This window comes from Arabidopsis lyrata, assembly GCF_000004255.2.
Source record: "Arabidopsis lyrata subsp. lyrata unplaced genomic scaffold ARALYscaffold_3, whole genome shotgun sequence".
Classification (NCBI taxonomy): domain Eukaryota; kingdom Viridiplantae; phylum Streptophyta; class Magnoliopsida; order Brassicales; family Brassicaceae; genus Arabidopsis; species Arabidopsis lyrata.
In genome coordinates this window covers 20453985-20478464 of record NW_003302553.1, presented here as the reverse complement: position 1 = coordinate 20478464, position 24480 = coordinate 20453985, and the positions used below count along the sequence as shown (strand labels likewise).

Below are 24480 nucleotides of genomic sequence, written 5' to 3'. Positions count from 1 at the left end.
ATTAAGATGGGAAAAATCAGCATCTAAAACATAGGGTATGTCGGTATATTTATTATAAAGTCAGAGATCGTCAATCCAACTAGATTATAAGAATATGTTTTAACCAGAATTATTATATGTAGCCAATAATGAGACAGAAAATAAAAAGCAATAAGTTGTCTGGATTCATTGAAAATTAAATTTTATAAATATAACATACCATAAATACTTAATTATAAAGAGATACTAGTTCGATAATCAAATGTGTGAGTATAAATAAAACCAACAAATGTGTAAGTAAATTGTTGAGCTAAAAATCATATACTAGTTCATAGTGGACTTTAGAGATGGATCAAAATCCAATCAGTTAATAGTTACATTAATATCGAATAAAAAACAGAGTGGCAGAAGACAGAAGCTATGGTTTATTTTTTGTTTTATTTTTATTTATTTTAGTATATGATTATTTGATGTCGGCAGAGGATTTTTCTTGAGTAGGACCAGCCAAAGAAAAGATGAAAATGTAAAGGAGTTTTGTTTCACTACCAATTTGTCCATTTTTGTTTGTAACAGGCTCAGAAATAAAATAAAAAATTCTTGTGACATTTAAATGTTTTGTTTTGTTTCCGAGGTAAATTTGGATCTCTGGAAATAACTTTGACATAACTTTTTTTAGTTTTAAGCAAACAAAGTTTTAAGATAATCTAGTAGCTCACACTAAACACTCTGCAAAAATTTATCAGCCTAGTTAGTTACTTATGTGTTATGTCATTCCTCTTGGTTTCTCCATTTTAGGGATATGAGACAAATATTTGTCTCATTTAACTTTTCCATCAAATGTTTTTGGTCTGAAAAAGTTTCTGATTAAGGTCACTCGGTCGTCCTCAAGTGAATGTCAAAAATCATTGGTAAAAAATGTGTCGTCATTATGTTAGAGCTGTGAAATTTTTCCAGATGTTTAACAAACAAAGCCTTGTCGACCTTCGCTTCAGCGACATTTTCAGTTAAAACTTTATACATCGCATATGTAATTAGCAATAGCTTTCATATCTTTATTAACGTTATTGTCATCAAATTTGATATGATCTCATGCAAACAGTTGATTATAAGTAGTAGGCATGCATCCACATTTCTTAAAATATGCTTTGTTTTACCATTATATTTGTATCATGCTTTGTCTCCAAAATTGTATCTCTCGTTGTGGTAATGAAGTACGGCTCAGCTAATTGTTACTCGGTTCGGTTAGATGCAGAGCCGGCGCTATCATTTTTGGGGCTACAAGCCCACATGTTTTTTTTGGGCCTGTAAGAATTTTTTTTTTAAAAAAAAATAACAAACGAGATAAAAGGAAGGAAGTGTGAGTCGAACCCGTTATGCTAGGGTTTAAATGAGATTAAATCTCTCAGCTATTACCATCTGAACTAATAAAGTTTTCGTAAATTGGGGCCGAGTTACTATATATTCTGAAGGCCACAAGCAGATGCTTCACATGCTTGTGGCTAGGGCCGGCTCTGGTTCGATGACCAAATTCTGATGCATGTAATTCTTTGGTTCTTTCTATGCTTAATTTGCGGAACTTAACTATCAATATTTGAAGTCTTATCATACATATTGTAATTAAGTAAAGAATACTGATTGTCCTAACATGGTCCTTTTTCGGGTAAATGTCTCAATGACATCCTTGGTTAGAGTTATTGTATATTCATCTCGTATGCAGGACTGCTCGTATGTAATAGGCCCGGTTGTAGGCAAGTGCAAGTGGGGCATTTGTACACAAAATTTTAGCCACATATTTGTCATATTTTAGGGCCCATTTTTCAAAATTACAAGAATTTAGGGTCTTTTATAAAATAAATTAGGACTATTTTAGAAAATGCACAGGGTCCATCATATTAACGAGCCGGGCCTATGTATGTAATGGCTGGTTGAAGATCTTGAATGGTCGCTAAAAGGATCGATTCCCAATTCCCATATTCGATTCGAAAAAAAAAAATCTTGAAAAGAGCTAGTAGTAGCAATATCTTACATACCTGCTTCCTGTATATTCCTCCCACCCACATGTAGTTTAATCAAGGTTAGTTCTATTTACTTGATTCAGTATATATTTTTGAAAACTGTGGTAGAGCTAAACTACAATTTCACATCGAATTTGGATAACATCATTTGAAACATATCAGGAAAATAAATTAACTCATTTATAAACACGAGTAAAATAAGTATTACACATTTTTCTCTCTTTTTGGTTAACAAGAAAATTAGGAGCCTTAGGCGCAAAAAATATTTGTTGAAGTGTCGTCTCTCAATGGAAAATTCGAATTCAAATACAACGACTCACGTTCTCCAAGATAATTATTTCAAACCAAGTGAACTACTACTTAATAGGTTATGGTTTTACTCGTCTAGTCTAAAATAGTCTAATACATTTATTCAAACTAGATCGAAACCCGCGCTACGTTGCGGGATATTTTTTTAAAGTATTTTTTGTTTATTTAATATAGATATGATTTGTAATAACTAAATCATATTGTTTCTAATCAAAATTAAACCAAACATAGTGAATATATTAATATGACTTATCATTTAAGGATGTGGTTCATAAACTCACTAATCAAAAAAATTAATATTTCAGTGAGATAGTTCTCTTATGATGCAAACTACCGATAAAAAAAGAATAAGATTGCAAATTTTGTAACTAAATTAATAGAGAGAACTTACTCTAACAAAACCATTTAAATATGTAAAGCATATACCTCATATCAATTGGATGTTAATTTATTTACTTTACTTTAATTGTTACCAAGGTGAATATGTTTCAAACATCGTTAAGTTACTTTTTCTAGCTCATCTCAAATTATATCAATTATGCAACACTGCAATTGTTTTAGTCTAGGTTAAGTAAAGGATTATAAAATCTTGTTTACCTTCGAAGATGTAAAAGATTATAAAAAAAATAGTCTTGGAATCCCAGCTTTAACATCTCTAGGTATTTAGTATGTTTGACCTTACTGGGACTGGTCTAATTATTGTTTCTATGCACTTCAATATTTCTTTCATCTCCAAGAGGTTTATTATTATTCTTCTTCCTTTATTTCATATTCTCTAAAATGAGATTAAGATATCTCAAGAATTGATGCAGCCGATAAATCCAGAAGTGAGGAATTTTACTATTTATTTATACATAAAAAATGCAGGACCAAACAACCAAATCATCATAAATATAAAATTTATGACTACTTCAAAATATATACCATTTATAAAAATATAAGCTTAAGTCTTACAATACCTATAGAACATAACTTTAAACTATGATATTCTTGAATCACTAAGCTACACGTTGCCTCTTCAAAAGCCACACCGAAATATCAGAAAAAAAAGATGCAAAATATTAAGCTACAATAAGGAAGAACATAATCATATAAGCATGCCTTTGTAAGAAACTATCACATCACCGTCATTTTTCCGGTGAAAACTCAACTAATTACTTCAATCCTCTCTGATTCAACACTGTCTCAGCATGGAATTGAAAGATCCAGAATCTGGAAGCGAAGATGGAGAAGCTCGTAATTAACCTAAGCTTCTCTTGAAGCTCGTAATTAACTCAAGCTTCTCTTGAATCCAATTAGAGATTTCAAAGAAATGGGAAGCGGAGATGGAGATTCTCGTAAAGCTTTCGTCAGTGAAGATTTGGAAGCAATGATTTTTTTTTTTATGGATAAATGCAAGTCATCAAAGAAGAAAGCTTAACAAATTTGACAAAAATAAGTATAACAAATAAAATTATGTCTAATAAAAATTTCGGTCGGTTCGTAAACTGACGGCAATTTTCTTGCTTTCAAAATTTATAAGTCGGTTTAGATTGTGACTTTATTAAACCGACATATCCCAACGTTTTTCTTGTAAATAAATATTGAGTCTCTTTTAAATTGGGTTTCTATTATCTACTAAAATTCAGTTATAATGGGTCAAATCCCTTAATTCCTATCGGGCCTGTATATATATATCTTTTAAAATTTAAATAGCAAGCCACTTAATAATAAAGAAAAAGTAAGAGAGATAATGATGTGGAACGAGGAGAATTATTATTGGCTGGAAAATATGAGCTGTATTAATCGAAATGTTTTCATTGGAGGATGATTTTAATGATGTGTCAAGCTGAGAAGAGCTTAAAAAACTGAGGTGTCAACGCAGGAGAGAAACCTATTATTATTATTGTATTGATTTGGTTCGGATTTTTTTGGGATAGAACTTTCACAAAATTCCGGAGGGAGGCACTATTAACACAACAAGTCAACAATCAATCGTGAAACCTTCATTAAATGTAAAGTGTGATACTGATACATAGAATGCTTAAATGAGAGATAACCAATTATATACATGATAGATAACCGAAGATAACCGCACTATATTCAACATTAAACCGGAGAGATATAATCTCTAATAACTATGGTTTTGAATTTGTTTGACAATATACAGAATTTTGGCGGACAATTTATTCTATGTAATAACGGTTCGTAGTTGGTTTTCTACGGATTTATTGATTCCGTCCGCAATAGTGCAGACTACAATATATGATATGGTAAACAAAAAACGGTTCAATCCATCAATAAACGGCATTTTTCGGAAAATCCTATGATTGTTGGTAATTACAAAGTGAATAGAAAGTTCCATCTTCATATGATTCCTGGGCTAATAATAATTGAACACTATTGATTGAACTTTGAAGAAATAAAATATTGTTCTCATCACATACGTTACTTTCATAGATTCACAAAAAAAAGTTAAAAACATGTTCTGCACAAACAGCAACAACATCTATATATAGATATACATGTAGTTCTAAATATATATACACATCACCAAATAGGGAGATTGATCTAGAAGTAGTTGGGTATTGAAAGATCACCAAGGAACAAAACGGTCCATGAGAAGACAAACAGTGAGCTCAGACATAGTTGCAGCTTCATCTTTCTCTCTTGTCTTTTGTTTAAGTCCTCTTTCTTCTTCTGATCCTTGTTGTTGTTTGGACACAACAGAGGATGTCTTGTTCCTTTGCATCAATGGGTTTCTAGTGTTTATCTTCTCACTCATCTTCTTCATCTCTCCCACCCAAACCTCCATAGCTTTTGCCATTCTTCTTCTTGTTGATCTTAATATCTAATTATGAGCGAGAGAGAGAGACGCATGTGAGCTTTATGTAGACAATGAAAGGAAGGGGGTGTTTGGTCTTTTTTGACTTACAAAACCATGGTAATGTTTGATTGGTTTTCTCAAATAATTGTGTTCTTGACACGAAAGCGGACATGTAGTTCACACTTTGGGACCGTCCACTTATAGAAGATTTGTGTCTTTTTGGGATATGTACAATAGTTTCAAATCATCAAAGTCAAAAAATATCTCTTTCGCTATCTTGAATTTTCCACGTTTTCAAATAATGTTTTGTATAAATTAATTTATTGTTGAGACAATACAAAAACCGACCTTAGCTCAGTTGGTAGAGCGGAAGACTGTAGTTGTTTACAACAGATAATCTTTAGGTCGCTGGTTCGATTCCGGCAGGTCGGATTTTATTTTTCCACTTTTTGACAAATTCATATCTTTATGATATTTTCTGTAGTGACGTGTCGTTAATATCTATTGCTTTATTCGTTGCAATTGGATAAGGTCTGGCCCAAGCAAATCCTAATAATGTCTTTATCTTATTTTTAATCTTTCGAACCCCACTTGGCAATAGTTAGGTGAATCAAATTCAAAGTTCTTCATCTTCAAATAATTTATAATTGTAATCCGAGCTGGATTGATAGAATTTTCAACTCTTATTATCCATTTCTTCTTGAATCCATTTGTTTCCTAGTTCTTGTTTTATTGAACAGTTATTGTAAGGCTAATGATAATTAAACTTATTATGAAGACATAAAAATAGAGATGTTAATTCCCAATTGTTGAAAGAGTCTGCTGCTTTCGTAAAGCAGTTAAACCTAAATTATCAATTGTTGGGGTTCAACGTCGCGCCACTGCATCGGAAAGCTTAGGAGCAATGGTAGATGATCTGAGCTCCATCCAAGACGCCCCGGAAAGCTTAAAACGCATCTCTTATCATCACCATGTTCTGCTGATTATTGCAACAAAACCTTTAGCGTTTGGGGCGCACTGAAAGTGATGGTAAGATGATGATGATGAGTCGGAAAATTCTCGATTACGAAGGACTATGGAATTGGATCTGTCTCTTGAGTTTCCAAAGGTCATACCTCGATACGACAGCCACAATGTTGAATCTTGAACTCCTTTTGTAGACATGCCTGTTTCAAACTCTTGAGCCCGCTTTCTAACACCAATGACTGGTTGAGTGCAACAGCTTCATGAGATACCAAATGTGTCTGAAATTACCAGATGTGGCGGCCTCCCTCTTGTAGCGCACTGTTGGTTAAGCTTCTGTGTGATTTCCAATCATTTGTCTAAATCCATGGAGTCCAACCTTCATACATGTTGCAGAGATTATCAACGCTTGTGGCCTGCTTGATTAGATAATCCACCTGCTCTGGAATGCTAACCTCCCTATACAAAATGGTTACAAGACTTGTTGATGTGACTTTAACATTTCTTCATTTAAGAGTTTATTGGGAAGTTAATTATCAACACGTACCTGTTGTCAGCAATGCCTCGACCATCTATTTTCATCTCCATGCACTTGAGAACTGACAGTGCATAAGCGTTTTTACCTGCATGTAGCATTACAAGAAGCCACCTTAGATTATCAAGATACGAAACTAGACATTAGCAAGGAACCATGTATGCATAGGGATCATTGCAAGTTTGTGGGGGTGTGGTACTCGAAGGCTTGGAAAATAAGTACCGCGACTACTATAGACTAATAAGTTACATGAATTTTCTAGCACTATATTTGCTGTAACTGTGAGATTACTTTTTGAGCCAATAGGAAAAATGGGAATTGCAGTGTGCTTTCCTTAAGTTTCATAGAGATAAAGAAAGAGAAAGGAAATGGGATGATGGTAGGCAATTAGATAGATGGACTAACCTCTTGTGACTCGAGTCTGTGTCTGTGTTGGAGGAGAAGCCTCATCACTTTGAACTTCAAATTTTCCCTTCATAGCTTTTTTTCTTCCAGATTCGAGCTCTGGACTCTCGACCAAAGGCTGTGAGACATCGGTTGTAACTTTTAAAGCTACATCGCTTGCTGGTAACTTGAACTCTGTGTTTTCACCTGGTTCCTCAACTGAAGCTTTTCGGGGACAATCATCATTACTTTCTATCAGCGCCTCTGCTGATACTTGTTGATCAGAGTCTGAGATGTCATCGCAATTGGACTGGGACGATGGAGTTGAAGACTTAAAAGCATTGGACTCCTCTTCATTCATCTGGGTTTGCTCTAGCATTTCGGTTGAATTGTTGAGACTAGCAGGACTGCTTGCTTCGGCTAAGGTTATGTTCGACTCTGATCCACTGCTATACACACTGTCGGGAGAAGACATCCATCCCTTATCCTCCAGAGAAAATCCGGAAATACTCAAAAGAGCTTGTGAGCTCTTGCTGACAGATTCCAAATGGTTCTCTTCCCCAAGTTCATCCAGTTTAAAGTCATTGTCAGTGAGGTCGGCCCCAGAGTAAGCACTTTCTTGTGATTTTGCTTCCTCACTCTCTCCTGGTTCTTCGAGAGCCTGAACAGGAACACATAAGTTAAGCCTATCTTATTATGAATAAGTAAAATTCACAGATAACTTAGATGATCAATCTGATGATAGATTGCTTACTTTGTTTAGGTTACGTGCATGTACACTTGCAATTTGTGCGAGCCTAGTTAACATTGAATATAGACCCTTCACCGAATATACAGTAGATGGTACCAAAGGCCTAAGGTTCTGATAACTTTCTCTAATTTTCGCACCATATGATTGATATATAGCTTGTCCATGAACGGACGAAACTTCAATGTTTGTCTCGCTTTCCCTGGTCATAGCTTCAGCAATAAGAGCAACATCCTTTGACAACGCTGAGTCTAGTGGAGTAAGGATTGCATTAGCCTGTGCAGACATTCAAACAATCAGCCATGACATTTGTGATTTACAATGATAGATTAGAAACAAAAACGTGTGAGAACGGCCTATGATTTCAAAATTGTCAAATAAGCACTGAAGTGCAAGATGTAAAAACCTTTAAAAGATCATCCATGAGAGAACGGTGAAAAGTGGCTGCCTCCTTTCCCAAACTATGAACATCATGCAGATCCTCTGTTATTGCAAGAACCTACAATTTATTAAACAAAATATCACATACCCAACCTAAATTCGGGCAGACAAATGAAACTTTCAAAGAAAATCAGATTCATAAGTCCATAATTACACTTGCGAGTATAAAAACAATGGAATTCCCAAGTCCAGGTCAAGAATGCGCAGCTTGAACCAAAGACCATCATTGGTACAAACTCAAGACCTAACCACTAAACCCGAGAGCCACATAAAGCATCAAATATCTGATACTACAGTTGGGGGGGGTCAAACAAAAAGAATTGCAGAATATTGATAGCCAGTGGCATTTATGTTCTCTAGAAAAATAGATTGTAGGCAATCACTTCATAAGCAGAATAACTTATAGAATATGGTTCTAATCTCCTACAAGTAGAGATACAGCTAAATTTTCAAGTAAAGCAGTAGTATCCTAGCAACAACATATTAAGATAAACCAGACAGTAAAAAAAAAGCTGATGCTATGATATGCCTTCATAGGATTACCTCTTCGAGCATTGCACCAGTTTCAGTGGTCAAAGCTGTGTGGCCTCTTGATACCCGGCTAAAAGAAGATAATGCAGCACTAACTTCATATGTGCAATCTCTCATTGAGAGAATAGTACTTTGCAGATCACCTGTAATTATTAAAGTTAATAATTATGGTATCATATATGTTATACGCAACAACAGTACCTAACCATGATCGACAAAACAAAGAAAACGGTACGAGAACCTCTTGTTCTTGGAGAAATGCAGAGATAGTAGTAAAGCAAAGGCAATAGGTAGAAAGTGAGAACTTTAGGCTATTAGGATAGAAAATCTAACCTGACGCAGACTTAGCTTTTACGGAAGCAATAGAAAGCTCATTTGTGGCAGAATATAGGCCAGTCGAGGCAGCTTCCAAACTGCTTTGTGCAAGCTTCCATTCTTGTTCAATATCTAAAATAGTACAAGAAGCAATGCAATTATTACTTTCTAATTGTTTTACAACGAAAGATGTATGGAAATATTTTTCTTTTTGTCTAGTTTGTCTAGCAAGATGATGTAAGCACTTACGTGTGAAAGATTGATAAGTAACCTCCAGTCGAGCAACTAAGTCCAGATAAGCTTTCTGCCATGACCTAGAGTCCCCCCTGAATCTTGCATCACCATCAAGAGCCTCATGTGCATTTCGGAAAATCCCATCTCTTGATGCTTCAAACTCCAGAAGAGACATGCAGATTTTGGCAATGTTTGATGCCTTCTCTCTTGCATCCCAAAGCAACTGCTGGCGTCTCAACAAATGGTCATGAAATTCAGTAGGAATACCAGACATCTTGGCTGAAGAATTTCCAGATGAAACAGAACTAGGTCCACCGCAAGCCCACCCCATTGCTCTCTCTAACTGTCCTTCAGCTGCGAGTGAATTTTGTTCACAAGCTTGTAGTCTTTCTATCGATCTACTGATTTGGGGAATAGCGGAATGTATAGTTTCCAACAATTTGGGTCTTTTGAGGTCTAAGAAAATAGGATGTAAGTTATCATCACTGGCAAATAATTGTTGCAATGCAGTCCGAACAGTTTGTGAAGGGGTCAATGTGGCATCGTTCATCCATTCCATTTGGACAATATCAAGGCTAGTCCGACGAAGAGCATCGCGTACTTCCTTAACTTGTTTTTTCATACGAGATGCTGCTGATTTTGCTTCTCTAGCAGTTTCATGAGCATTGCAATATTCCTCGAGCATTGCATGGACTTGTTTCAAATGGCTATAGTCTGGTTTGACTTGATCCCTTCTGGCACTGTTTTCCTCTGAGATGTGTTTCAGACGCTCATTTTCTTTATCCAGCTGAGATAAAAATGCAGGAGCAACGCTTCCTGCCAGGTAACAATCTACTCTTTCTTGAAGTTGGAACTCAAACTTCTTCTTCATAAAGAGAATTAGCTGCTCAAATCCTAATGTCTGATCCACAGACGGGGAAGCATCATGTATGCATAAATCAAGGAAGGAATCTATGATGCCTAACTTCCAGATGAAGAAGGAATGATCCTTAAGTATGCTTCTGAAACGCCATATGTTCTCAGATAGTGATTGCCCACAGCTCAGGATATCCCCAAAAGCAGGGATCCAATCTGACATAGAAACAGCTGAGCTGCTTAAGGAGGATAATGTTTTATCTAGCTGTTCCAATTCACTGAAAGGCTTAACCAATTCAACCATTATCCTTGAACTTCTAAGATCATTAGGCTTCCTGCACTCATCTGCATTAGTGAGCAGCTGAAACTGTTTCTCAGCTAAGATAAGAGCATTTTTAACTTGCGCTTCTTTCTTTATGAGAGAAGATATTCGGAACTCTCTCTGGCCCCATGATTGATGAAGCTGGTCCAGCTGTGTCCGGAAAGCCTCTTCTTGAGCTGCGAATTCCTCTGCCTCTTCCCAGGATAGATGTTCCCTGCTTTTCAAAGCTGCTTTTTCAAGAGCTAGCTGCCCCTCAGTAATATTGCTAACCTTTTGGAAGTAGTTTTGCTCAAGTTCAACCAACGAATCTCTTTCCACCTTTATCTCTATGAGATGCTCAAATGCAGCATCTATGGATCCACGGATTTGTGAGATCAATCCAAACGCATCCATAAGATCTGAATTACAGAACAAGTACGTCTTTAGAACGTCTGGTACAACAACTTCTGTCATTTGTGCAACTAATATCTTAGATGAAAGCAAGGTTCTGTGGAAGACCAAAGCCCAGTTCTCTTCAACACGGCGAGCAGACCCAGTCAAACTTTCTTCCGTATTAGGAATCTCCTGACCAACATAATATTTTACCTCGTTAAGAAAGTCCACCAATATCATACACATCTCTACCTGCGCCTCTAAATTAGAGCTTAGACTCCTAGACTTAGATACTAAGCTTTCGTTTCTTTCCCTTCTTTCCATTGAAGCATTCAAGATATAATGTACTTTTTCCTTTAATTGATCATAGAGTGAACTAATCGAAGTGTGCAACACAGCTAATGCCTTCGACGTTTTCTTTCCAGAATCCTGAAGGTTTACTCCAGCATTGGTGTTTTCCACAAGTCCTGGAGACTGCATATAATTAATCAAACCATAGAAAAGACGATCCTTGGCCTTTGATTCAGGCCCCATTCCAATAGAGGCAGACAGCTCTGCATATTCTACCTCCATCTTCTTTACATCGTCTGCATACTTTTCTACCTTAAGACACAGATCATTGTAGCAGTTCCTGACAGAATTAAAGTCACCCCCTTGTATTTTTGAAAATTGTTCACCAGCCTGTCTTTTGGCAAGAGACAAGATATCCGAAGACAGAGCATGCGCAGCTAACTGCAAGACTTGCGCCCAATCATACACCCGACTTGTTGTATGGTAGTTAAGAGGTAAAATTCTTTGCAAAGCCAGAGAATATGTTTGAAGTGCAGTCAAAGCAGAGGAGAGACCGTCACTGAGGTTGTTAACTAGAAGGGAAATTTCTGCGTCAATATCGTTGCATTGTGCTTGTGTTGGCTCCGGAACTACAGTAACTGGAACTCCAGCAACAAGAACAGCAGATGTCAAAGATAAAGAAGCCAATATATCCGTCAAAACTGTGGGGGCAGTAATTTCAGGAATCATATTTCTTCGTAAGGCACCAAGGATCCTTCCACGCTGCTCCATCCAAACCGCTGTTTCTTGAGCTTTTCCAGAGACCAAGGCTTTTGCTTGAGAAAATTCATGAGCTTGAATCTCAAAAGAAGCGCGAATCTTTTCTGAATTGCAAGCTGCCTCTGCAACTGTTTTCTTTGCAGATGCCTCACGCAGAATAAGTTCTGCTCTTTCTTGATCAGCTTGGAGAAAAACAGATGATGCGATCTCATATTGATTCAGAACCTCGGAAAACCGCTGAAATACAATCTCACCATCATTAAACTGACAAAGAAGTCCAATTTCAATTCATAGACACTGAAAGAAACCATCTTACCTCCAGAGATAATTCAGCAGCTGGTAATGTAGCCAGTAAGAGATCATGATGCTCCTGAAGAGAATAAAGTAAGCCAGTATGGTTAGAATGTGCATGTAAATCAAGCTTTACTATTTCAATTGTCATAGTAAATGGCACATAATGTTACATCTGTCAGATTCTAAATTTCTAGGAAAGATAATGAAATTGATGAGAATGGAGTTAGAAGTACTGTGAAATAAGTGATCGATGATGAATATAGTTAAAAGATATAAGCAATGAGAATTTCACGTTCACCAAGAATGTTGGAGAGATACAAGCAACGAAAATTATGTGTTCACCAAGAATGTTGTAGATAATCACGGAAACAATTAGGCTGTATTATGTCTGCTTTAATGTCACGAATGTTTACCTGCAACCGAACACGGATTTCTTGCACTCTTGATGAAAACAAACTTAAGCTAACGGCGACCTCCATATCTTTTCTTTCTTCACCACCAATTGCAGCATCATCATGGAAATTTCCTCGGGTCCACTCAACAAGTGGGTCCCAAACAAAAACTTCCATCAACATCAGGAGTATGTCCTTGTTTTTCCTTAGAACACCAAGAACAGCTTCACAGTTTGCCCTAAATGTGCCTTCAACACCTGTCAACCCTAACGCAGCTTCCATTGTCTGAGTTAGCCGAAATGGTACTATCTCAGGAACTTTAAGCCGTTGCCCTTTATCAAAACAGACATTGTAATCTATATGTACAACATCCCCACTACAAAAATCCATGAGAATATTATCCAAATGTCTGTCCCCAAGGCCGAGCATGTGACCAACTATACTCATAGCTGCAACACTACCAGAGTACCTGTAAATCAGGAATGAAGTGTTTTATCAACTTTGTTTTCAAAGTAAATATGTAATGATGTCATATATGACAGCAGCCCACAAAATCATGGAACTGAAACAGCAGATCTGATCTATTATAGTCACTTTTGAACAATTTAATCCTAAAATTTCTTACCTTAAAATCAAGGTTCAGTTCAAAGGCAATCAGAAAACGCATAAATAATCTCCTAACGTTTCTCAAACTGATCATTTTTATCTTTTTTTTTATGAGGTCTAACGAAAATAGTGATCATTTCACACCCTTCTAAATAAGAGAAATTTTTATTTATTTCTTGTTCAACTAGTTAAGAAAGGGCATGCTGCTGCTTTCAAAAGAGTGCTTCAGGCAAATTGTAAAAAAAAATCGAGTGTTATATAATATCTTTGAAGTACCTTTTAAACTTCGTTGTGAAGGCTTTGAACCCTTCACTAGCACACCAAAGTTCCTGGTGTAGTAGCTGTTTTGGCACCTCACTCATAAGATCCAATAGTACTTTACGCTTAACATCATGAGGCCAATCTCTTCGTGAAATCACTCTTCTTATACCTTTCTCCTTGAGAGCTGGGATTATTTTACCGTAAAACATATCACTTGGTCGAGGAACAGGTGGTAGATCTGGACTTTTTGCACCACCAGGAACTGATGGCAGCATTTGGGCAAGCTTGACACGTGTCTGCCAAGACCTAAAAATGCTATATATGCTTATAACGTTGTCTACCCACTGAATTAGACCAGCTCTACCACTAATAGGAGTCACCGAGTAATAGCGAATGCCAATAGTACCGTCATCTGTTGCTCGAGAGGAGCAGAAGAAACTGTTAATTGCCTGAAGCAATTGCATAATTCTAGCGTCAAGGCGCAAGTCTTCCCTGCCTTTTAAGAGATATATATATTTCTTTCCATCTGAGCCAAACATAATAAGCTTTTTAGGTCGTGTCTTGGTTGGAAGGATAGTCACATGATCTGAAAGAGAAGAAATCGTGACTATTCCATGGAGTGGTGTGTCAGATTCAGACAAGGGGGACTGCTTCTCCAAACCAGGCATTGGAATGTTACAGGATGATAAGAAAGACATACTCGGAGCAACTTCCTTTAAAGATATTGATGACTTCTTTTGATGAGAAGCCAAAGACGCAGCGATACTATCAAATGGACGCCACACTTCCCCCAGAGCAGAAGGCAAGGGAGGTGTTTTAAATGTTAAGATTGCTGACTTTATACGTTCTATGTACTCCTCATAGAACCAAACTTCATGAGGTGTTTCAGGCTTTCTAGAGGTTGACGCCAAGCGACGTTCCAATGCAACAACAATAGGGGCCATCATGGCAGAATATTTTGCAGCATTTATCTTGTTCTTCTCAGTCTGGCTCAGAGTTACATTTTCTGAAACACGAGCAGCCTCTTCTTTCAACAGGTTTATCCGCCTTATTACATCTGCAAAAGAAGTTACAATTAAATCTACTTCCCTCAGATTCTTAACAAAGTAATTTCGAAACAACATGAGAAACTAAATAAAACGCAACATCAGAGGTTCAATTTACTTTCAAACTTATAACCCACAAATTTTTTTAACAAAATAACTCATTCAGTTCTTTATACTACGTTCACCAAAAAAAACTCTCTTTAAAGGGGCATCCATAAATTTGTTAAGGTTCGTAGGAATGATTGTGGTAAAGCCCTCCTCTAGTTCTTCAACTGAACCAAAAGTACACCGTGGGATGAACTAGTTTTACATGAGTTTCCCGCCTCTCAACCCTAATACCCAACCGAAAACGTCACTAATTACCAGAACGAATCTACACATTATGTTGCTTCCGCTATTGCACCACTAACACTATAGCCGACTCATTATAAGTTTTTGATTTGGCACTACAGTCATGATCTAGTATATTCAGCCTATTCAAGATACAATGGACATATGTTACACGTAAAGAAGACAACTATTCGATTGCATATTGAAGGCCACTTAACTACGAGGAGCTAAGGGTCTATATCAAATGATAAAGAAATGCACTGTAATCAACTGAGTTAACTTCCATTAGATAAAAATCATAAGCTAGATAGTTAAGGTTACCCATGTGGAGATCTTGCAGTGTGCTGAGCCAAAGTTCCTCCCAAAGAACAGTCACATTCCCTAGCTCATTAATCATAAGCTGCACATCCTGGATTAATCTTGGATATAGTTCAGTCTGCATACAAACATCACAAAGCACATATTATTTGATGCAGTCCTACGAAACAATTTAGACAGAGGTTATGACAGTCTGCTCAGAGAATAAAATTATAAGAACAAACATTTAGCCAATAAAAAATCTCCATGACATCAGAAAAACATTAACGATTTGGGATGATGCAATCTCTTTACCCTAGGAGTAGAAAATCACCACGTTTGACATGTGTTTGATCAGGAAATTCTACGCATACAAAATTTGGTAGCTTTAGCCTTGCTTACATGTGAGGAGTGCCTCGATTTATGCATCATTCAAACTGAAAACTAGGACCAATTTATACTTGAATGAAGTTTAAGGAATAGATATTACCAGACAGGCTTTTACGTGCAACAGCTCTTCGGAAGGCTTCTCGTCACAAGCATTCACGTCGACAAGTGTTGGATACACTATGGAAGACGGACACAACTTCGCCAGCATTATCAGTAAGCCTTCTATTTCTTTCCGTACTACCTCATCAGGGTGAGAGCTCAACCGAGCAAAGAGCTGAGGTGTTAATTCCTGTGCAAAATTGTTATCAGAAACATTAGAAGTTGGAGTTGATCGAAGAGACCAAAAAACAAGGGAGTTCTTCTCACCTGCCAAGGCTCCAAGGGAACTATCGAAAGAGCATGTCTCAGTGTGTCTTTTAACTCCACTCCATAATTCAGAAGGATGTGCAAAATATACAGTGTTGATCTCAATGTATGGCTATCGGTTCTTTTATTCAGTGGATCATAGTCTACACCTGTAAACTCACTAGTTTGCAGAACTTTTGATGAATAACGAAGGTAATGTGTGAAACCAAGTGCGGAATGCCCATAGAGAGATACCCTTCTTTTTCTCAGAGACCGCCAAACTTCAATCAGCCTGTTAACTATAGGTGCTATATCAGTATCTTCCACGTAATCGTTTCCGGATAGCAATAAATCAGTTAATTGAGAAGCTAGATGGACAGAGAGACTATCCCAGCCACAATCGTCTGCAGCAGGAGCTGCTGCAGCATTTTCTATTGTTTCAATTACTTGCTGCTGCAACGTTTTTATATTCTTTCGAGCTTCAGAATGGTCTGTAGTAATTGTATGACAGTTCCCATCTTGTCCAGTGTTTGTAAGATCCTTGCAATCATCTTTCTGAAGAACCTGCATAACAGCAGACTCCACTGATTCAGCCTCATCTTCAGTCAAGTGAAACCTTCCAGGTTTGAGCTCTTGAGCCAGGATGCTTGAAAAGGAGAATGAGTGGAGGGTGGACTCATTAGATTTGTAAAAAGACTCTGTTGCCTGACGAAAACACCAAGAAGCATATGAAATCCATGATTTTCCCATTGCAGAACAAAGTTGAGTGGACACTTTTGTAACCGTTCCAATCATCTCCTCACTAATAGCCTTCATGCTTGGTTTTAAGCTCTTGTATAGCAGAGGCTTGCTGCTTACAGATGAAGGAACCTCAGTTCTGTTAAAATCTGCTGACATCTTAAGGACTACATTTTCCAAATCCAGAGAAATATCATCCCCTTTTAGCCAAATTGCAAGTTTTAAGCATGCTTTTGCCTTTAAAAAGGCCACACCAGCATCCAAACATACTGGCTCTAAAGCAGTTACCTCTGGCTGTACAAATGACCAAAGATCCACAACAGCATCTTGAACTCTGTTTTCTGCATACGTCAGCAAGGCTCCCTGATACTGCAAATTCGATATGAGAAAGTCACGCAACTTAACCTCAGCACAACTGGATACATGATCATTCAGATAATTTTTAAGATGATTTGCAAGCAAGTAATTTTCTTGCTTGCGGGCAAATCCAAACAAGTCCATACAAAGCTTCAGAGTAACCCAGGAAGTTGGCAAAATTGTCCGGTATATTCGTAGAACTTTTAACCAAGGGCGGCAGTCACGATGAATTCTATTGACCATAGACTGCAGTGACCAGACGCAAGAGCTTAACATCAAATTATTGTGTTTCTGTTTAGGTTCACTGTCTCTCAGCTGATGACCCTCTTCAAAAGCAAAAAGACAATGCAACTGTGTGGCATATGGTGCTGTCTCAGATAATCCATCAAATGACAGAGCCAGTGAAGTTTCATCTAGCATTGTTCGGGCCCTCTGTAAGGTCTGTGGAACCTTTTGGGCATTTCCTTCAGCTTGGAAAAGCATTGCCTGCAAAAGCATCTGTTCGCTTCTTTGCAAGGCTAGCTTTGGATCAAGTGACAGTTCAGCACTAGTTTTAGGCGTTAAATCAAGACATGTCCAGGCAGCCTGAATATCACCCTCATCGAAATGTGCCAAGGCCTGTATTGCATTTATTTCATTTCCAGCAGCAGTCAAAGAACCTGAAAAGCTTTTGCCTGCATGCCTTGCACGAAGCGCCTGCAACTCTAAAAGCCAGGACTCTAGAGATTTCCAATCAGATAAAGAGGTATAACTCTCAATTATTCGTTCAATCACAAACTGTATGTCATCAGAGCCCATAGAACTGAGACAGTCCTCTTCCTCTAATAAATGAGCATAATAAGCAGCCGCTTTTTCATATCGTCCTTCTGACTGATAAACCAACCCTGTGATCCATGGAAACAGTGCCAATTCACCATTGTTCTTCTGAAAGTCGCTTTCTTCTGCGACCAAAGGAGCTAAATTCATTGCAACCCATTTGTGAATTCCAAGAAGAGCATGTGTATCATGATTCTGACACAAAGCCAATGACATATGTCGTAAAATCCTTGAGATGTCTGAAGAGATCCGAGCTCCAGGATTGTGAGCATTGTCAAGAGCCTGCATTTTAGATTTATCTTTCTTCACTAGAGTTGCTAGACTTTTTAGTTCTTCAAGCCGCAATGTACAATACTCAACCGTAGCATCTTGAGACTGGAGAGACATACCAGCATTCATCATTGGTTCAGATATACGAGAAAACCATTCTTCACAAACTTTCCGGTTAGCTCGGAAAAAAAGGACACTTTGTGGAGGCGCTGAGGATAAAACAGCAGTCCCCTCGTATGCATTGTACACGTTTTTTTTCAATGCCTCCACAAAATCCAACAGTAACCTCATTGGTAACAGATGGGCACCAGAGGAGCCTAAAATGTTTAGGGTTCCATCAGTTTGCTGGCTATCAACCTGCAGCACAGTCGTGATGTCCAAAAGCATTCGCTCTAGGGCTGCAAAAGTTTGAGCAGGACCACCAAAGTTAGTACGGAGACGTGTACTAACACAAAACCTAGCAGCTTCATGCACAGCCCACCAAGCGCCTGCCAGGTTATTTGCCAAGCAGATTCTCTCGATCGAGCTTTTCTCAGCTTTTATTGCCAACCACCCATTCTTAATCAGGTTTTCATCAGGATGCCCAGCACCAGTATCCTTTGATCCCCGAAAAGCATAGATAAGCCCTTGGATCCAAGAAGCAAAAGGAACTTTCCATCTCTGGGAAACATAATTCAAGACAGAAACCAGTTGCTGCGAGTGAAAATGTTGGTCCGGTTGCTTCAGTGCAAAGACTTGCTTCCAGTGCAAGTAACCGTTTCCTATCATAAGAACTTGGGGCCTAAGAGCCATATTTCCTACCTCACTCCGCATGCCACAAGTGTATTGGGTAGCTGGCAAAAGATGGGAAAGTAACTTAATGAAAGCATTCTTTATACTCGTATCTGGATCTCCAAGCTTTTCAAGGAGGATTTCAGCCAGGGAGTAAAAATGAATTGGGTGTATCAGCTTTACCTCCAGAAGCAGCTCTAAAACCATTACAGACTGACTCCTCACTTTCGGTTCACTATCAAATGCAGCATCTAAAACCGCCATAGTGATATCTCTAACTGCACCAGCATATGGAAATGTTTCACAGAAGTAGGCATCCATATACAAACTCTTTGATATTGCAAATAGGTTCTCACAGAACTTTTGAATCCATTCAAGTGACACTAGCTTTACAGCAAGAGGGGATGAAAAACGAAGAGCTTTAACCATGGTTAAACTGTATTTTCTTAGATGTTCAATTACCATGGAAAAAAATGAACACTTGAATGGTGTCTTTCCCTGATTCGTCTTCATTTTAGGCTGAATTAGCACCGAACAGTTGCTAAGGAGCTCAACTGTAGCTAAACACTCTAACATCCTCACAACGCTGACTTGCAACTCCAAACAGGCATCAATAGCTGGCTCAAAAGGATTCAGCATTTCAACAACGAAGGAAAGTAACTTCTCAGACCTCTTAAGATACAAGACAGCAAGTTCGGGTAGGTCACTCAAACTTTTTCTCCCTCCCAGAGAAACACAGGAAAGAAGAACCTTCATATCAAAGTTCATGATTGCCAAAATTTCACTTTTTGAAAAGGATTCATAGGCTGTAACATTCAAAGTCATGTTTTTGTGGCACGATGATTCCCCAAGTACAGTCTTCAACAACTCAAGTTCTTTCATCAATAATTCCATCGCCTGTTGAACAACTTCTTCACTCTCATGTTGAAGCAAGAATAAATATGTGGCAGAAGAGCCTGCTGTAATTAAATGATTTGGGTGCAATCGCAACTGAGATATTGGAGATTCAAACTGAAGCAACTTCAGCACACATGATGATAGGAGGCCTCGCTTTTGTAGGGACAGTAACTGAAGATTAGTTTTCAAGGTCCCATGGATCTGAAAAGTTGTCATCTTCCCATGGACTGCAGAATTCACAGAATCAATCTGTTCTAAGCTCTTGAACAACATTTCAAGAGAAGGAGAATAATACGTTGAAAATTTTTCGCGCAATATTTCTGCCAAAAGAGTCAAGCACTTCCATAGATCTTCAATCCATTTTGACCATCCAAACCTCTGCCCCATGGTAGATAGGCAACCCAATAGCCGAGGAAGCATTTTGCTCAGAGGTTCGTCCATCTTATCAAGCAGATTGTTCTCTAGTAATCCAGAAGCAGTGGACCGCAATATTGCTAAGAAACAAGAAAGCAAAGCAAGCAACCTGTGAAACTGTTCAGGGGTTCCTTGACTACCATCACTAAGCAAGACGTCCATGTCACCCAGAAACTTCGATAGCAATCCAACTGAGAAGTCTAAATTATTAACCCAATGTTTCTGAAAGTGCAAGAAGCTATCCATGACAATCTGTCTGTCAGAGTCAGCGTGGTCTTGTACTAATGCCCAACCAAGCAACATATCAACAATATCAAGAAAATGAGGATGAAACAAACTAGAAAACTTCGAAGAGATCAACGAAAGAACACCCAAAACTTGATTCAACAAAGGGATAGAAGTTCTCTCATCTTCAAGAAGTCCTTTGCAGGCGTTGAGAATTGGCAAAGCATACCTATCAATCCCATTAACATCCCCAACGGAAACAAACTCCCGTACACCTTCAACTGCAAGTACCGTACTACCATCCCGAACACTAACATGCCTAAGCAACGGTAAAGCCCAATTAATAAAACGATCAACAAGACTCCCTAGCATCACATGGTTTTGCCTTCCACTAGATTCTACAGGAATAGAGCAAACAACAGCACAAAGAGCACCATATGCAGACACACCAGCCTGCCTCACATCATAAGACCTGCACACAAATCAAACATCAAACTTCAGACTCCCCAAAAAACCCTATATCTCACATCAATTCTCAAATAAAATTTGTGATTCAGAGATAATTACTTGTCAGAGAGAAGCTGCCATAGACCAGAAGAAAGATATGAAGCTGAATGAGCAATAAGAAGCGAATTCGGAGGATACTTAATTGCTCTGTGAAGCGACTTCAAGGCAGCGAGACGCCCAGAATCGCTGCTATTTTCTAACTTACTATCTCTTTGTCCCGTCGGAACTGACGCATTGTTACCAGTCGCCGATGAAGAGACGGATTCTGAGGACGGAGGAGTAAGCGTGGAGGGTAGAGGAGAAGCGGAGACGTCAGTTGGTAAAGCCGAAGAGAGCAGCGAAATCAGCTGCTGCTGCTGATGGTGGAAGCTTTGCATCATCAAGTCGATTGAAGCTTCGGAGACGGTGGTGATTTTGACGGCGACAATGACGGTGACCGGATTTGCATCACTTCTTTTTTTTTTTTTTTTTCTTTCTTCGGAAAACTGTTTGGTTGTTTTCTTATATGTAAGAACAAAAGAAAAGTATATGGACAAAATTGTGAAAATGTCAACTAATTTGGGCTTATTTGCTAATATTTCACAAACTATGGGGACTGGATGGAAATATTATAAAATGTATATAACTCTCGTCTCTCAGCTTCCCATATAGTACACATATTTAACGCAGCGGCGGCGGAGCTTATTACTTTGTACCCTAATTTCAGCCGGAGAATTAAAAAAAAAAAAAACTTCGGCGAGGGTAAACGATGTCGTACGACGATGTTGAAATAGAGGATATGGAGTGGAACGAAGAGATTCAAGCGTACACGTATCCTTGTCCTTGTGGCGACTTGTTTCAGATTACAAAAGAAGATCTCCGGCTCGGCGAAGAGATCGCGAATTGCCCAAGTTGTTCGCTTTATATCACCGTCATCTACAATATGGAAGATTTTCAAAACGATACTAAGAAGAATAACGAACCTAAAACTCGTCAGCCTCTTGCCGTCGCCTGAGGTAAATCTCCGATTTTGATTGGATACAATAAGAAACTGGATAGTATGATACTAGTATTGGAGCGTAATTCATGAAAAGCTCTTAAATACTTTCTGGTTGGCTCTGTTTGACATGGTTTTGGTTCCAGTAGTCTTAAGCTTTATTGGATTGTTGACGTATGTGTCATGCTTGAGCTGGTACTGGTTTTGGTGTCAATTGTTTAAGCTTTAGGTAGATATATGATTGCCATATGTTTCATTTTTGAGCTGGTACTTAGTCATTCTTGTGTAAGCTATTTACTTGTATGAATACAGAAACCGTGTTTATCCGAATATTAACCCATTGAGAGGATCCATCTGTAAGTAGAAATTTATGTTTAAAGTTATGGCCGTGAGCTCTTAAGCTTGATTTCTCCTAGATTTTGAAATTTAGACCATGTTATGAAAAAGTTTACTTGCTTTTCTTGAATATTTGTTACTCTTCTCAATACGACTTGTTGGATGTTACCGATATCAGAATTGTACTCAACGTTGGGAGAGCTATATTAGTTTTGTCCTTGAGTTAAGATCCAAAACAATATAAGCTTTTAGTGTTGTTAACGGTATGTAGAGAATGAAGTATTTGCAATGACTGATGATAAGAAGGCAACCTGCAATCACGAAGAATACATCTTAAACCCTATGGCAGGGTTACTTCTGGTGCTTTTTTCGGATTACTTATGTGAGAATATGCTGATTCTTTGCAGGATACTCATGGAATTTATTATAGAAGATTATTCAACAACCACCGCAGAGGAGATTAATCTGTTGTGCAGTGTTTTGGAAAGCATTTTGAAAGTGTGTCACCATCTTTCAGAGTTTTACATTTAACCACATATAGAGAGAGAGATAAACAAGGAAATAGATGTGTTGTGTTAGTGGTCGTTTATGATTATTAATACCGAATTTTTGATGTTTTCTTCCCCATTTAGGTCCGATTGATTATTTAGAGTACTCTCTGTTTTGGTTTTTAAAAGATTATACTGCTACAATACGTTCTTTGACAAGAAGACTACTCTTCAGATCCAAAGCTAAGTAAGAGACGTGTTTCAAGCCCATCAAGGTCATAAAATCTTTGTTTAGGAACAAAGTTTCACCCTTTCACGATCATGAAAGAACGTTACAATTAGTAAACTGATACACAATGATAACAAGGAATCAAATATTTCTCAAGACATTGGGTGTCGTGCTTACATGATTTCCATTTTCATATAACCAATGTAATCAAATCACTCTATACCCTATTGGTGACAATAAAGTTAACCAATTACTTTTTTTGGTTTTTAAGAATTGACTAATTTGGGAGACAGAGATCCAATTTTACAGCCGAAGTAACCGTTTGGCGCGTCTAAACTCCATAATTTCATTTCCTTTTGAAGGATCCTAAACCCAGAAAAAGATCACCCTACAAAGAACATCCTCATTCCGATCGGTTCTTCGTAAGATCGGATTCAAAAATCGATATATAAATTCTTATTTCAAAGGTACGTCGTCTATCAAAGCTAATTATTATATAATACCATCATAACGTTGTTACCCATTGGTGATGAATTTGTTCATAGGGTTTTCTTGGGGAAGAAGAAACCAAAGGTACGAGGTTCTCATTAGCTAAGAATGGTGAATTTTACAACCATCATGATGATTGTGATGATGATGATGGTGGATGATTGGGTTGTAGCATCAGATAATAACCCGGTGTACAGTCCATGTTCAGACACTCAAATAAGCAAAGGAGATGGTTTCACCATTGGTATTGCCATCTCCAGCAAAGAAGCTTTCTTTCTTGACCAAGTCCAGCTTTCTCCTTGTGATTCTCGTCTTGGTTTAGCTGCGAAAATGGCGCAGCTCGCGCTTTTTAGACCAAAGGTTGACGAGATCTCTCTTCTCTCCATCGACACAAGTAAGTTTAACCCGGTAAGTCTTACACTAATATATAAAATCTCAAGTGGGACAAAATCACAAAGAATAAAGAAGTAAAGCTTATGAATGCCATCTTTTTGTGGGATGTGTGTCTTGTGAGAAGAGTGAAGCAGGAGGATTCATGGTGGGATTCGCAGGCTCAAAGTATGCAGCAAGATCTAGTCCTGTGAAGGTCGCAGATGGAAGCAACACAATCACAGCTTTCACACTTGTAATGAACAACCCTAAGCCCTTTTGGAAACAAATAAGCAACATAGCATACAATAGAGCACTGAATCGCTGAATTGGCAACTGCATTGCAGGTATTGGAATTTCAGAAGGGAGTGTTGCAGAATCTGTTCTGGAAGAGCTTCGGATGCGATTCGTGCAAAGGAATAGGATCTTCTTCTTCTTCTGTGTGTCTGAATGGGACGGATTGCGCGGTTCCAACATCAAAGTGCAAGGCTAATGGAGGTGAAGCTAACTGCAACATTGGAATTCAGGTGGCGTTTTCGGGAACAGACAAGAACCTCGAGTCATTGAACACTTGGTACGAGGTAAACAACCTGAGGCAGTACTCGCTTACTGACCTCTACGCAAATGCTGTAGATTCTCTGAGTGGTGGGCTGCTGTAAGAGAGAAAAAGTGTAATGCAGGTACTATGTAATTGAGGTTCCCAAATAGGTTTTGAACCTTCATGTCCTCGCAACAAGTTACAATGATGAAGCAAATAACTGACCCTCCATTCCTCCAA

At 38.1% G+C, this 24480-nt stretch overlaps 4 protein-coding genes and 1 non-coding gene across 7 annotated transcripts; 3 read left to right on the top strand and 2 right to left on the bottom strand.

Moving 5' to 3' along the window:
* Nucleotides 1-4669: 4669 nt before the first annotated feature.
* LOC9319999 lies at nt 4670-5302 on the bottom strand. The gene has a single exon (XM_002883886.2). It carries the CDS (start codon nt 5107-5109, stop codon nt 4879-4881), a length of 231 nt encoding a protein of 76 aa, XP_002883932.1. The 5' UTR covers nt 5110-5302; the 3' UTR covers nt 4670-4878.
* Nucleotides 5303-5452: 150 nt separating this feature from the next.
* On the top strand, nt 5453-5541 carry TRNAY-GUA. Its single transcript is given in 2 exon segments — nt 5453-5489; nt 5506-5541. It is a non-coding gene; the product is annotated as a tRNA-Tyr (tRNA).
* A 232-nt stretch (nt 5542-5773) lies between these two features.
* On the bottom strand, nt 5774-21293 carry LOC9322057 (serine/threonine-protein kinase SMG1). 3 transcript variants are annotated; one of them, XR_002333258.1, is made up of 16 exons: nt 20876-21293; nt 15842-20780; nt 15576-15764; nt 15110-15224; nt 13428-14469; nt 12567-13014; nt 12176-12229; nt 9276-12096; nt 9045-9158; nt 8724-8854; nt 8146-8238; nt 7746-8015; nt 7013-7652; nt 6620-6695; nt 6225-6531; nt 5774-6126 (listed from the first exon to the last, which is right to left on the bottom strand). XR_002333258.1 is itself a non-coding variant. In XM_021031327.1 (15 exons), the coding sequence occupies exons 1-15, from the start codon at nt 21193-21195 to the stop codon at nt 6432-6434; spliced, it is 11352 nt and encodes a 3783-aa protein (XP_020886986.1). In that variant the 5' UTR covers nt 21196-21293; the 3' UTR covers nt 5774-6431. The 3 variants fall into 3 exon arrangements, 1 of the variants encoding a protein (XP_020886986.1); XR_002333259.1 differs by having other exon boundaries at nt 5774-6085; XM_021031327.1 differs by having other exon boundaries at nt 5774-6531.
* A 175-nt stretch (nt 21294-21468) lies between these two features.
* Nucleotides 21469-22776, top strand: LOC110229982 (diphthamide biosynthesis protein 3-like). Its single transcript, XM_021031329.1, has 2 exons — nt 21469-21810; nt 22535-22776. Exon 1 carries the CDS (start codon nt 21564-21566, stop codon nt 21807-21809), a length of 246 nt encoding a protein of 81 aa, XP_020886988.1. The 5' UTR covers nt 21469-21563; the 3' UTR covers nt 21810; nt 22535-22776.
* Nucleotides 22777-22884: 108 nt separating this feature from the next.
* On the top strand, nt 22885-24480 carry LOC9319998. The gene is made up of 4 exons (XM_021031328.1): nt 22885-23311; nt 23390-23741; nt 23851-23958; nt 24050-24480. Exons 2-4 carry the CDS (start codon nt 23442-23444, stop codon nt 24359-24361), a joined length of 720 nt encoding a protein of 239 aa, XP_020886987.1. The 5' UTR covers nt 22885-23311; nt 23390-23441; the 3' UTR covers nt 24362-24480.

Bases quoted from the DNA above. Each gene is read 5' to 3' on its own strand.
- LOC9319999 (XM_002883886.2), bottom strand. From the start codon at position 5,109: ATGGCAAAAGCTATGGAGGTTTGGGTGGGAGAGATGAAGAAGATGAGT.
- LOC9322057 (XM_021031327.1), bottom strand. From the start codon at position 21,195: ATGATGCAAAGCTTCCACCATCAGCAGCAGCAGCTGATTTCGCTGCTC. The intron at 13,015-13,427 runs GTACTTCAAAGA...CCTGATTTACAG, and splicing joins TTCACAACGAAGTTTAAAAG to GTACTCTGGTAGTGTTGCAG. The intron at 9,159-9,275 runs GTAAGTGCTTAC...GTACTATTTTAG, and splicing joins TACTTATCAATCTTTCACAC to ATATTGAACAAGAATGGAAG.
- LOC110229982 (XM_021031329.1), top strand. From the start codon at position 21,564: ATGTCGTACGACGATGTTGAAATAGAGGATATGGAGTGGAACGAAGAG.
- LOC9319998 (XM_021031328.1), top strand. From the start codon at position 23,442: ATGGTGAATTTTACAACCATCATGATGATTGTGATGATGATGATGGTG. The intron at 23,742-23,850 runs GTAAGTCTTACA...TCTTGTGAGAAG, and splicing joins ACACAAGTAAGTTTAACCCG to AGTGAAGCAGGAGGATTCAT. The intron at 23,959-24,049 runs GTAATGAACAAC...ACTGCATTGCAG, and splicing joins CAATCACAGCTTTCACACTT to GTATTGGAATTTCAGAAGGG.